The 12,858-nt window shown below is 35.3% G+C and overlaps 1 protein-coding gene across 1 annotated transcript; it reads right to left on the minus strand.

Moving 5' to 3' along the window:
* Positions 1-34: 34 nt before the first annotated feature.
* Positions 35-2,988, minus strand: LOC140891955 (protein RETICULATA-RELATED 4, chloroplastic-like). The gene is made up of 8 exons (XM_073300661.1): positions 2,328-2,988; positions 1,763-1,831; positions 1,332-1,463; positions 1,181-1,234; positions 1,038-1,082; positions 756-895; positions 525-650; positions 35-417 (listed from the first exon to the last, which is right to left on the minus strand). Exons 1-8 carry the CDS (start codon positions 2,946-2,948, stop codon positions 372-374), a joined length of 1,233 nt encoding a protein of 410 aa, XP_073156762.1. The 5' UTR covers positions 2,949-2,988; the 3' UTR covers positions 35-371.
* Positions 2,989-12,858: the final 9,870 nt, after the last annotated feature.

The raw sequence follows: 12,858 nt of genomic DNA on the forward strand, positions 1-12,858 counted from the left end.
TTCTGAAGATGCAATCTAATTCTCTGTGTACGAAACTTGGTTTTCTCCGGGAGACAAAAAAAAAAGATGATCATTAGACGATAATTAGCTACATAATTTAGAAGCAGCAGCACAAATTTCTCTGATATATATGAATTATTGTTCACAACTTGTATTTAAGAAAATCAAAGAATTGCAAACTGGTGATGTACGTATGTATATATGTGATGAACAGCGTCGTGGTTGTCAACTTCAACTCGCCAACCATACTCATGTAAGTATAACTTGGCATACTTGGTTTCCAGGAAAAAACTCTTCTAATGGGAACAAACTCATTTTGACTTTCTTAACTTTAACTAGCATGGATTGACGATTTTGTAATACGATTCTGATTAGTCATCCTTTTGGATTCCTATTAACCGAGCATAATCAACCCATCTGCATAAAAAAATCGAAACGGTTAAGGAGTAGTTTCATTAGAGTGAGGATGCATTAGACTAAGATAGTGTTTGAGAGAGCTTTTAATTAGGAAGCATTTCACTCACAGTAATGAACCCAAGAACGTGTTGCCTGTTCGAACAGCAAAGCAAAGAGCGCTCAAGAGTAACTTGTGTTGATGAAGCATGGGCTCCAAGATACGTTGTTCGATAACACCAGCCACCATCTGGTATCTAGAGTTTGACAAAATATGATGGTTAAAGGATTTAAAGTTATCATTTATATTGTCATTTTGTATATATATATATATACATTAATTAAGTCATATACATATATACCTAAGATTGCTAGATACGGCCATATAGATGCCATATCCTACACTTGTTGTCAGAACGGGGACGTTCTCAATCTCATCCTCAGCAGAGTGCTCGACAGCCTTACGAGCATTTATAAATGCATTTGTTGCTACAGTACCAACCTATAAAGCAAAGAAACCATTGTCAATTTGTCATATATTAAACTTGAAAAGTTATTGGGGAAATATACATATATTGGTGAAGGAATCGATACTGCCCAAATAAAACCAAGTTTCCAAACAAGATTTTCATCCATGAACTTACCAGAGATGAAGTGGTGCCAACAGCAAACAATTTTGCTCCATTGCGCTGGCAAAAACAATAATCATAATGACAAGATGATATCCAATATTAATTTTAATGAAGCCAAGAATTAAGAGGAAAAATATATATATATTCTTAATTACCGCTATTGCACCAACTCTCTGTAACAATGAAAACGAGGTTCCAGACAAAGCAACCTGCATATGAGATTTAAACGAAGATTTCACTCTCGATCAGTCCAATTACATACATATATATATAAGAAGTGATTAAATTAATTTTAAGAAAACTTGCCTGAAACGCGTTATCAGGACAGTTGTAGAAGAACTTAGCAACGCGTCCAGCATTTAGTGCAAGTGGAGGTCGAAGAGAAACTGTTGGAGCGGGAAGATATACGAGCATAAAGTCTGCAATTATGGCCATCACCTGACCACATCACAAAATTTCAAGTATAAGGGCATGATTCTAGCTACCTCGGTTTGCAAAAACGAGTGCTTATCATTAATTACACCAGAAAATATAGCCTATATATGGTAACGATACGAGTCAAATCTTTCAAATAGGAATGCAAACCCAACACCAAGTTTCCATGATCTCTGTGGGGACCTCAAAAAAGTTTCAAGCAGAGTTCTAGCTATCAATTCAGTATGTAAACAAATTAACAATTCAAATAAACAAAGGTTGGTATCTCCTGATTAGAAGAATATTCTGTCATTCTTTCTTACCACATCAGCAAAAACAATTTCCAGCTCCTTGAAAAATTTGTCCTTCCTTTTTTGATATTCTGCAGCAGTCTAGGAAAAGAATATGCTTGACAATTATCAGGCCGGCCAAGAAATTAAATATTAATATTTGTGAACCAAGCACACACTTGCCACTGAAGATTGAATACAATAATATACTTGAACAAAGTTGCAAGACGAAACATGTAAAAAACACTACAGCTAGCTAGCATCATAAGCCAGAGTACATGCACGCACATACAAATGTGCATCAAAATAATAAATATTTACACAATCCATTAATTAAGAAATTAAGCGATCGAGCATATTAATTCGATCGACAGCATCATTAAATGTATGAATTAAATCTTGCAGCTATCATGTATAATTATTAACATACAATCTTTGAAGCAAAAATGTTTGAACAAGAAACATTTATCAAAGCCAACTTTATCAAAAAAAAAAAAAAAACACCAGAATGCACACTATTTATGAAGAACGTACAAAATGTAACAGATAGAGAATTCTGTTTTTCTTCAGCATATATATATAATTTATACGTACGTACCTTGGTGAATAGCCCAACGCCACATTCAATGCCAACTTTAGCCAAGAAAAGATCATCAGCCAGCAATCTCTCCTTGAATCCTCCAAACTTCATCAGCCATGAAAGAAACCCGGATTTTTCGAGACCCAAGTACCTGGAAACAATCGAGCCCGGTAGTCTTCCGTCTTCTATGGCCGCCTTCAAATCCTGGGGCAAGCTCTCAAGATTCCTCCCAGCCTCCGCCAACGCCATGAAAGCTTCATCCCTGTTCTTCTTCTTGTCCTTATCATCTTCATTTCCACTGTTGTTATAATTGTCTCCTCCGCTGCCGCCACCTCCTCCACCTGATCTGATGCCTCCGATCCCACCATTCCCATCCCCGGAGAAAAACTTGGTGTTGATTTCGTTGTCAGTGGCTGCGGCATTGATAGAGAAGGAGATGAATAATGGACGACGGCGAGAAGTACTGGGGGGGGTTAAAGAAATTAGTGCAAGCTGGACGACGGAGCTGGTTTTGGGGTTGTGCGAGGCCGAAGGAGGGGAGAAGAAGCAGCAGTTGGGATTGGGCCGGCGATCGTGGTGGGGGATATAAAGAGAGCGCGGCGGCGAAATATGGGAAGTGATGGCGGTGGTGATTGACATCCCGGCGGCGACACTCTGAACCTCTTTCTTTTTTTCTTTTTTTTTTTTTTGACGGTCTGATCTTTCTTAGTTTAGTGGGGAATTTATTAAGTTTGGTGGAGTTGCCACCTGTGATGTTCAGTCATAGGTTGTCGGGTCAGCAAGTTATTAGAGTACGTGTGGTTCACCTACACCCATCACAAAACGTGGTGATTTGGTCCAATAGACTCATAAACAAAGTTTCATAATAATATTTTTTAACTTTTACATTCCAATTATTCCATGATCCAACACTATTTAAACATACAAGGGCCCCCATTTATATAACCTATACTTCACATTTGTTGCATAAATAATTTTTACATCATTAAATAATTAATATTTTTTTTTAACTTAAAAAAAAAAATGAATTAAAGCGAGTCCATGGTGTGAGGCTGAAGAGCGAGACAGACAATAAAACCTCACTTGGATTCCTCCGCCCTTCTTTTGTTGTGAGCTGGATTTGTTTCTCTGTGGCTGTAATTTGCATTTCACCTTCATATACATAGTTTTTCCAAATCTGACCCTTATATACTACCTAATTGTAGGGGTACGTTTTTGGTATACCGTGTCAAAAAAATTGGTATGAAAAAAATTTATACCGGTATCGATATCGAAATTTTGAAATTTTGATATGGAATAAACTCATATTGATACCGTACGGATACCAAAAAAAAATATTCGATATACAAAAAAAATGTCTATAAAACGAAAAAACTTCGGTACGTTATCTCAAAAAGTCGGTATTTTGGTTCGATATCACAGCCCTACCTAATTGTGATCATTTAATGGATGATATCATGGTCTATATACAAAATAAAATGTAAACAAAGTTTTCTAATCTAAATTAAAACCTTTGAAAAGTGAAAAACATATTATTTCTTCATTTTCTGATTATCATGAATTGGTCCTCTATTTTTCGTTTTTTTTCATTTGGTCCTCCCTATTATTTGAATGTTAAAATGAATGAAATTTCATAAAATAGGTTGCTATTTTAGTTCCCTATCTTTATTTACTTTCCCAACTCAAACTATTTTTTTTTTTTTTCAATTGTCCCTACTCAGCCTTTCATTTTCTTTAATTTTTCACGATTTAGTCTTTGTTTTTTTAAATAAACGAAACACGAACACACATCATTATTTTAATATATTCAATTAGCTACAACAAAGCATGATTATGATTATTTTCTAGAAAAAAACATACAGATGTAGTTGTGAAGAGTTGAAAAACAGAATAATTGACTCAGTATATATATACAAAAATTTGAAGGCAGGAACTACTAGAAAAAGGCAGAAGACGAAAGCTTGGGTGACTGCGATTAGAGCTTGGGGAATGTTAAGACCTTATTTGTTTGATTTATGATTTATTAAGAAATATATATTTCGATTTTAGTTATTATAATTTAAATGTAATTGACGGATTGAAATGGGTGATATGAGTTAAATACTTCAATTTTTTTAATCCTATAGTTAATAGGAAACTAAAATAAGAAAAATTATGTAAAATTAAAGATTAAGTCAGTATACTTGAAGAAAGGAGGGACTAATTGAATAAATACGAGACCAAACAATGAATTGATAATATTTTTAATTGTAACAGTTAACATGACGACTCTGTCGGGAAAATTTACACAAAATAAAAAATTAAATTGAGACAAGTAGAAAACATGCGGATAAATCAGAAAAATACGATGAAACAAGGGACTAATCGAGGATTATTCATATATTAACAAGGTTCTAAAAAGTGTGAAGCGCGTCGAAGCGTAAGAGCCAAGTTTCAAGCTTTTTAAGCTTAACCGTGATTACTACGAGTTTAAGTGTACGCTTAAGCGTGAAAAATGTTGAATTTAAACTATAATTTTAGTTATCTCAAATAAATTAAGTGTAATGCATTAATTCTTTGTGAGATTCTAATTCAATTTATTTCATCATTCATTTTATATCTAGTGTCATCGAACATAAAATAAATTAATTGGTCTAATTTAAAACATTAGCTGTAAAATGTCTCAATATATTCTGCATTCACATCATCGCTATACTTAGTCATACAATATTATACATTTCTAACATTGCTAACAATTACTCACTAGTAAAAACGCTAATTTATGATATATTTTCGTCTTATTAATCAATGTTGGTTTTTATAAAAATCACATTTATGTGTATTTAATGACACTTGACATGGTCAACTTTTGTCTAACCATTTTTTTACCGCTTTTAGCCGAAGCGAATCGTTTTAGAGAAGTTTCAAGCTTAAACGAGACTTAATCAAGATTTTTAAAATATTGTATATATGTACAAACTGACACACGTACGAAAACAAATACGGAGTCAAGTACAACATTTAAAATGATAATATGTATTTACTGTTTTTTAAAAAAAGAAAAAGAAAAAAGAAAAAGAAAATCTGAAATAATGGAGGTGATTAATAACTTTGGATTCACCTTCCACGAAGTTGGGGAGGCCGTCGTTTTCGATCATTTTTAATGTCATTCGTCGTACCTAACAAATTTGGCAACCTATTGATATTAGCAAGACTTTTACCCTTGTTTCCCACCACCAAATCAGACTACTTGTTCTCCCTTCAATTTTTTTGGTAATATTGACAGATTCTCTCTATCAAATATACAACTAATCTTTTTTTTTTTTTTTTTTTTTAATTTATAGCTTTCCATTGATAATTGCTTTGATCTTTACCGTTTGTTGGTGACAACATATATATAAAATCCTCACATTACATTTAAGAGTTCAATTTTACACAAAAAACTCATATAAGAACATGTTTTTATGAATTACTTCTATGAAACGGACTTCTTATCTTATCCGATCTATTAAAAAAATATATGTTTATGCTAAAAAATATTACATTTTATTCTAGATTGTTAAGATTCAATAGGGTCAACAACTCCAAGAACACAACTCTAACTCAAACATAGATTCAGAGTCACAACCAAATCAATATCACAAAGACCACACGATCTCAAAACACAAGAACCTGAATTCAAAATCAGCACAGCAATATCGCATCCAATTTCAAGAAAGTAAGATAACTTCGAGATTTACATGGTTCGGCTATAACGAGCCTACATCCACGGAAGACTGCCTTTCTTCATATCAATCAACAATCCTGATACAAGTTTTTGAATTAAATACATCCAATCAACAATTAAGAAAGCTTTAATACAGCTACAGATTAAAGAACAAGATACAGAGCTTTGTATATCCTCTTATCTTCCTCTGTTCTTTACGTAAATTGAGCTGCTCCTTTCGAAATGTTCCTCCTTTTTGTGGAATCTTGATTCTCTTGGAGAAAAGAAGTGTAGTGTATTATTTTCTGGAATTATTCTTTAACCACCGCAACAATCCCCTTTATAGATTGGTTGATTTGTTTAGTTCCTCAACTGCCAACAACTATCGAATTTCTTCACTTATATATTTGGATTTGGGCTTCACTAATTATTTGGCCATATAATTAGTTTTAGCCCAAGACCAAATTGATATGGGTTGAGAACAAGTCCAAGCCCGACTACTGAGTTTTAGAGCCCCAAAAGAATAACAGACACTACTTAACAAATCTCCACCTTGTCTGTTATGTTGAGGCAGCCTCCTTGTTCTCCTCCTGATCATGCGAAGTCTTTGTCAGTCACCCCAATCAAGTCTTGACATAACTTGAACTTAGACTGAAGTAATGACTTAGTTAGTGCATCAGATGGATTTTCTCCAGTTCTTATTTTCACCACCTTGACTTCTCCAGTTTCAATGATATCTTTCACAAAATGAAACTTAACATCAATGTGTTTTGTTCTTTCGTGAAACACTTGATGTTTAGTCAAGTGTATAGCACTCTGACTATCACTATGAACTTCAACAATCTCTTGCTTTAGACCAAGTTCAGATATCAGCCCCTTCAACCAAAGTGCTTCCTTGATCCCCTCAGTTATTGCCATATATTTTGCTTCTGTAGTTGAGAGGGCAACAACATGTTGTAGTACTGACTTCCAGCTAATAGCAGTTCCATAAGCTGTAAATACAAAACCAGTAAGTGACTTTCTTGTATCAAGGTTTCCAGCATAATCCGAATCTACAAAACCCTCCAAAGGTTTAGCAGCACAGTCTCTTTTCTGAAATAACAGTCCCAAGTTTACTGATCCTTTAAGGTATCTCAGAGTCCACTTCAGAGCTTCTCAATGTGGCCTTCCAGGATTTGCCATAAATCTTGAAACAACACTTATAGCATGAGCTAAATTTGGTCTGCTACAAACCATCGCATACATAATGCTTCCAACTCCACTTGCATAAGGTATAACTGCCATTGTTTCCTTTTCATCCAAGTCCTCTGGAGATTGACTTGAAGATAGCTTCATTTGATGACCAAGAGGAGTAGTTACAGATTTAGACTCATGCATATTGAACTTCTGCAGTACCTTATTTAGATATGCCCTTTGACTCAGAAACAAGCTCTTCTTCTGTCTGTTTCTCTTTATTTCCATACCTAATATCTTTCTTGCTTCTCCAAGATTCTTCATATCGAATTCATTACTGAGCTCGCTCTTGATATCTTCAATATCAGCTTTATTTTTACTTGCTATGAGCATATCATCGACATATAAGAGCAGATAAGTATAATTGAGATTTTCTTCTTCCTTAAAGTACACACAACTGTCATAGCGGCTTCTCTTGATGTTTACCTTCTTCATGAAATCATCAAACTTCAAGTACCATTGTCTGGGACTTTGCTTTAATCCATAGAGTGATTTCTGGAGCTTACAGACTTTATCCTTAACCTCACTGTCCAAGTATCCTTCAAGCGGTTCCATTAAGATAGATTCTTCTAAATCACCGTGGAGAAAAGTTGTCTTCACATCAAGTTGTTCTAACTCCAATTCCAGTTGTGTGACAATAGCCAATATGAGTCTTATTGAACTGTGCTTCACAACCGGTGAGAAAATCTCATTGTAATCAATTCCCTCAAGCTGTGAGTAACCCTTTCCTACTACTGTTGCCTTGAACTTGAGTTTACTTTCAGCTGTGGCATATTCTTTAACTTTATAGATCCATTTGCAGCCTAGAACTCTTTTCCCTTTTGGCTTATCTATCATTTTCCAAGTATTGTTCTTATGTAAAGAATCAAGTTCCTCCTTCATGGCAGCCAGCCAACTCTTTTTGTGCTTGCTGTTCATGGCTTCCTTGTATGAGGAGGGTTCATCAAACTCAATTTTTTATGCTGTGCTTAATGCATAAGAGACCATATCAGCTTCAGCAAATCTTATTGGAGGTTTTATTTCCCTCCTTTGCCTGTCCCTTGCCAATCTGTAAGATTGAGGTTGATTACTGTTTGAGATTGGTCACTGTCTTTAGTTAATTCCTGAGTTTCTGCTGTTTGTTTAGCATTATCCACTGAGCTTTCTTTTCCAGGAAACTCCACCTCAATTTGTGATTCATCATTTCTCACTTCTTCGATTTTAAGTTCTGCTTTCTTGAGATTATAACCCATCCTTGACTCATCAAAACTTACATCTCTTGTGTTGAAACATTTTGGACCAGTAGACTCTAAATTCCAGACTTTAAACCCCTTGACACCCTCTGGGTATCCTATGAAAATACACTTCAGAGCTCTAGGTTCCAACTTACCTTGCTTTGTATGTGCATAGGCTAAGCAACCAAACACTCTGAGGTGTGAGTAATCTGCTGGAACTCCATTCCATGCTTCCATAGGAGTCTTTTGATTTAATCCACTTGCTGGACATTTGTTAATAAGAAAAGTTTTTGTTGCAAGAGCTTCACCCCAGAAGGTTTTAGGTAATCCAGCATTCAATATTAGACATCTTATTCTCTCAAGAAGTGTGCGGTTCATTCTCTCAGCAACTCCATTTTGTTGGGGAGTATGTGGAACAGAGAAGTGTCGAGTGATGCCCCTTTTACTGCATAGATCCTTGAATTATTTCGAAAGGAATTCCAAACCATTATCTGTCCTCAAATATTTCACCTTGTGGTCTGTTTTGTTTTCAAAATTCACCAGCCATTCTTTGAATTTGGAAGCAGCTTCATCCTTGGACTTTAACAGGTAAGTCCAAACTTTTCTTGTATGATCATCAATGATGGACATGAAATATTTACCGCCTCCATGTGTGAGAGTCTTCGAAGGGCCCCAGAGATCAGAGTGTATATATTCCAGTGGCTTTGTAGAATTATGCTTTCCTTGTTCAAATTTCACCCTCTTAGCTTTTCCTAAAATGCAGTAGTCACAGAAATCAAGTCCTCTCACTTCATCACCACAAAGAAGACCTTGCTTTGACAATTCCAACAGTGCCTTCTCACTTGCATGGCCGAGTCTCATATGCCATAAACTTGACTTGGCTTGTGCTTCATGAATTAAAGCTAAGCCTCCTATGACTGTCTTTGCTTGTAGTATGTATAGGGAATTCATTCTCAGTCCTTTCATCACTACAAGAGAGCCCCTAGAAATCTTGATTGCTCCATTTTCAGATTTGAAACTATATCCTCCAGATTCAAGTGTTCCTAAAGAGATTAGATTTCTCTTTAGTTCAGGAACAAATCTTACATCCTTTAATATTCTTTCCTCACCACTATCCATCTGTAGTCTGATAGTACCAACTCCTTTGACCTTGCATGACTTGTCATTGCCTAGTAGCACCATTCCCTGGTCTGTTTCATTTAGCTCTTCAAACCAGCCCTTAGTTGGACACATATGATAGGTGCAACCTGAGTCCAGAATCCATACATTCTTCATATCATTATCAGTCATTACAAGAGCCTCAGCACTGTCATAACCCTCTATTACAACAGCCACCCCTGCATTGTCTTTAGGTTTCTCAAAGAATCTCTTCTTCTTTTCAGGGCAGTATCGTTTGAAATGTCCCTCTTTGTGACATATAAAACACTTATACTTTGGCTTAATCTTGGAACGAGCTCTGGTTTTATGAGAGCTTTGTGTCCTCTTATCTGGCCTTTCCCTTATATTCAAGCTTTTACTCAGAGATTCACCATTAGCTTGGATCTTTCTTTGCAATTCCTTTGATTGAATTGCTGACTGGACTTCATCCAGAGATATGGACTGATCTCTGCCATACAACATGACATCCTTGAAGTTTTCATAAGATTTAGGTAATGCATTGAGTAGTATAAGTGCTTTGTCCTCATCTTCGAGTTTCACTTCAACATTTTCCAGATCATCAAAAATCTTGATGAATTCCTTTATCTGATCCTCAATACTTTTCCCTTCTTGAAACCTAAAGGAGTATAGCCGCTGCTTCATATAGAGCCTGTTTGCAAGTGACTTAGTCATATAAATGCTTTCGAGCTTAAGCCACATTGCACAGGCTGACTGTTCCCTAGAGACTTCCCTCAATGGCTTGTCCCCAAGACACAAGATAATAGCACATTGAGCCTTCTCCAGTATCTCGGTCCATTCCTTCTCATTTGAGGAAGATGACATTTCTTCCTTGGATTTCACTGCTTCTCCAAGCCCTTGCTGAACCAGAATTGCTTTCATCTTGATTCTCCATAGGGCAAAGTCGTTCTTGCCCGTGAACTTCTCTATATCGAACTTCATCAATCCCATTGAATCTATGATTCCCACGGACGGTGCCACTGTTAAGATTCAATAGGGTCAACAACTCCAAGAACACAACTCTAACTCAAACACAGATTCAGAGTCACAACCAAATCAATATCACAAAGACCACACGATCTCAAAACACAAGAACCTAAATTCAAAATCAGCACAGCAATCTCGCATCCAATTTCAAGAAAGTAAGATAACTTTGAGATTTACGTGGTTCGGCTATAACGAGCCTACATCCACGGGAGACCGCCTTTCTTCATATCAATCAACAATCCAGATACAAGTTTTTGAATCAATACATCCAATCAACAATTAAGAAAGCTTTAATATAGCTACAGATTAAAGAACAAGATACAGAGCTTATATCCTCTTATCTTCCTCTGTTCTTTATGTAACTTCAGCTGCTTCTTTCGAAATGTTCCTCCTTTTTGTGGAATCTTTATTCTCTTGGAGAAAAGAAGTGTAGTGTATTATTTTCTGGAATTATTCTTAAACCACCGCAACAATCCCCTTTATATATTGGTTGATTTGTTTAGTTCCTCAACTGCCAACAGCTATCGAATTTCTCCACTTATATATTTGGATTTGGGCTTCACTAATTATTTGGCCATATAATTAGTTTTAGCCCAAGACCAAATTGATATGGGTTGAGAACAAGTCCAAGCCCGGCTACTGAGTTTTAGAGCCCCAAAAGAATAACATACACTACTTTACATAGATAAAGTTTGAATTTTCTGTTTCATGAATATAAATATCTGAAACCCTTTCATAGGAGTCATACTCCCAATTTTAATATGACTACAATTTTAATATGACCATGGGATTTGTATATTTTTTTGGACATCATATATTCAAATCAATTTTTTATCATTGGATTTATCGATACTACTTTTATATTATCATTAACTCAATTATTTTATCTCATAAACATATATCATTTATGGTTTGCTGGGCTTGTCTAGATCTAGGTTGTCAATTCGAATAAGTCGGATTCAAGCAAGGGCATTACAAAAAAACTATCTGACTCTAACCTGAAAACTATAAACTTGAACCAAAAAGATCGAATCCATATCCAATTAATCAAAACAAAATTGAAAGACCTAAAGCCATCTCCAACCATAAATCTCCATATTTTCATTCTCTATCCTCTAAAATAGAGATCCATGCTTTCTGTTTTAAAAATATTTTTCCAAACCATGTTCTTTAAATTTTATCAAATTTTCTATTACTTTTTTTTCAATACCAACCATAATATATATGTAATAAATAACTAATTATGTAACATATCATAAAATCAAACTCAATAAAATGTGTATTCTGGTCATTTTTTTTAAAATAATGCATTTATTTTGTAAGGCCCTGAAATTAATTATTTTGTGATTAGCAGAGTTGATTATTATTTATTTTGGAATTAAAAAAGATTATTTGAGTCGGGATTGAATCGACTTAAATTGAAAATTCAGGGATCGAGTTGCAATTTTTGGGTGGACCAAGTCAAAGCCTTGACTTATATTATTATTATCTATCATATCCCACCATCACTCCTCTCCTTCCTCCCTACTCCCACATGCCAACCGAGACTAAGAGAAAGCCATGGACGATTCTCCAAGCTTTTCTTCCTTTCGATTCGCACAATCCGATTGTCAAATTTTCGTTTCGAGTTGAGATTCACGATCACCGCAACGAGGGCTTCGTTTTGCCGTAAGTTTCGCTACGATCCATGAACTTTGATTTTTTTCGGGTTGTCATAATTTGATAATTTTTGAGTATGTTGTTCTTGAGCTAGCATAGACCGTGTATTCGAAGTCTGTTCCGAAAAAAAATGAAATTTGGATTTTATATGATTTTTGGAGCATATTTTCGAAAATGGGTCTTGTGATTTTGGTTGGATTTCGTTGTTTTTGATGGATTGGAAGATGGTTTGGGTTATGTGGATGATGATTATTGGTTTGAGATTTTTGGTTTGACCGTTTATAGTCGTTATGCCGTCGAAATCGAGTTTTGGATTATCGGTTTTATTATTTTGGTTTGATTTCCGGGTTTTGTTTGAGTTAGTAGATTGATATCGAATCCGTATGTTCAACTTTTCAGAGTTTGGTTGGAAGATTCGGGTTTGGAACGAACTTGGGAGTTTGAACTGATTCGAGAGTTGAAGACGGTATAGTATTGAACTTCTTGTAATGGTTTGTTTTGATTTGATTCGATATTGATTGAGTTCGTTGTCATTTTTCAGATTTGAATCCCCGACGAACTTGAAAAGGTAAAAGACGACATTGAATTGAATTGGGGATGAATACTCGAGTTCGAT

This window comes from Henckelia pumila, chromosome 3 (assembly GCF_033568475.1).
Source record: "Henckelia pumila isolate YLH828 chromosome 3, ASM3356847v2, whole genome shotgun sequence".
Taxonomy (NCBI): Eukaryota; Viridiplantae; Streptophyta; class Magnoliopsida; order Lamiales; family Gesneriaceae; genus Henckelia; species Henckelia pumila.

Coding starts and splice junctions, on each gene's coding strand:
- LOC140891955 (XM_073300661.1), bottom strand. CDS start 2,948: ATGTCAATCACCACCGCCATCACTTCCCATATTTCGCCGCCGCGCTCT. Junction 1,832..2,327: donor GCGTTGGGCTATTCACCAAG/GTACGTACGTAT, acceptor TTCTTTTCCTAG/ACTGCTGCAGAATATCAAAA. Junction 1,083..1,180: donor AGAGAGTTGGTGCAATAGCG/GTAATTAAGAAT, acceptor TGTTTTTGCCAG/CGCAATGGAGCAAAATTGTT.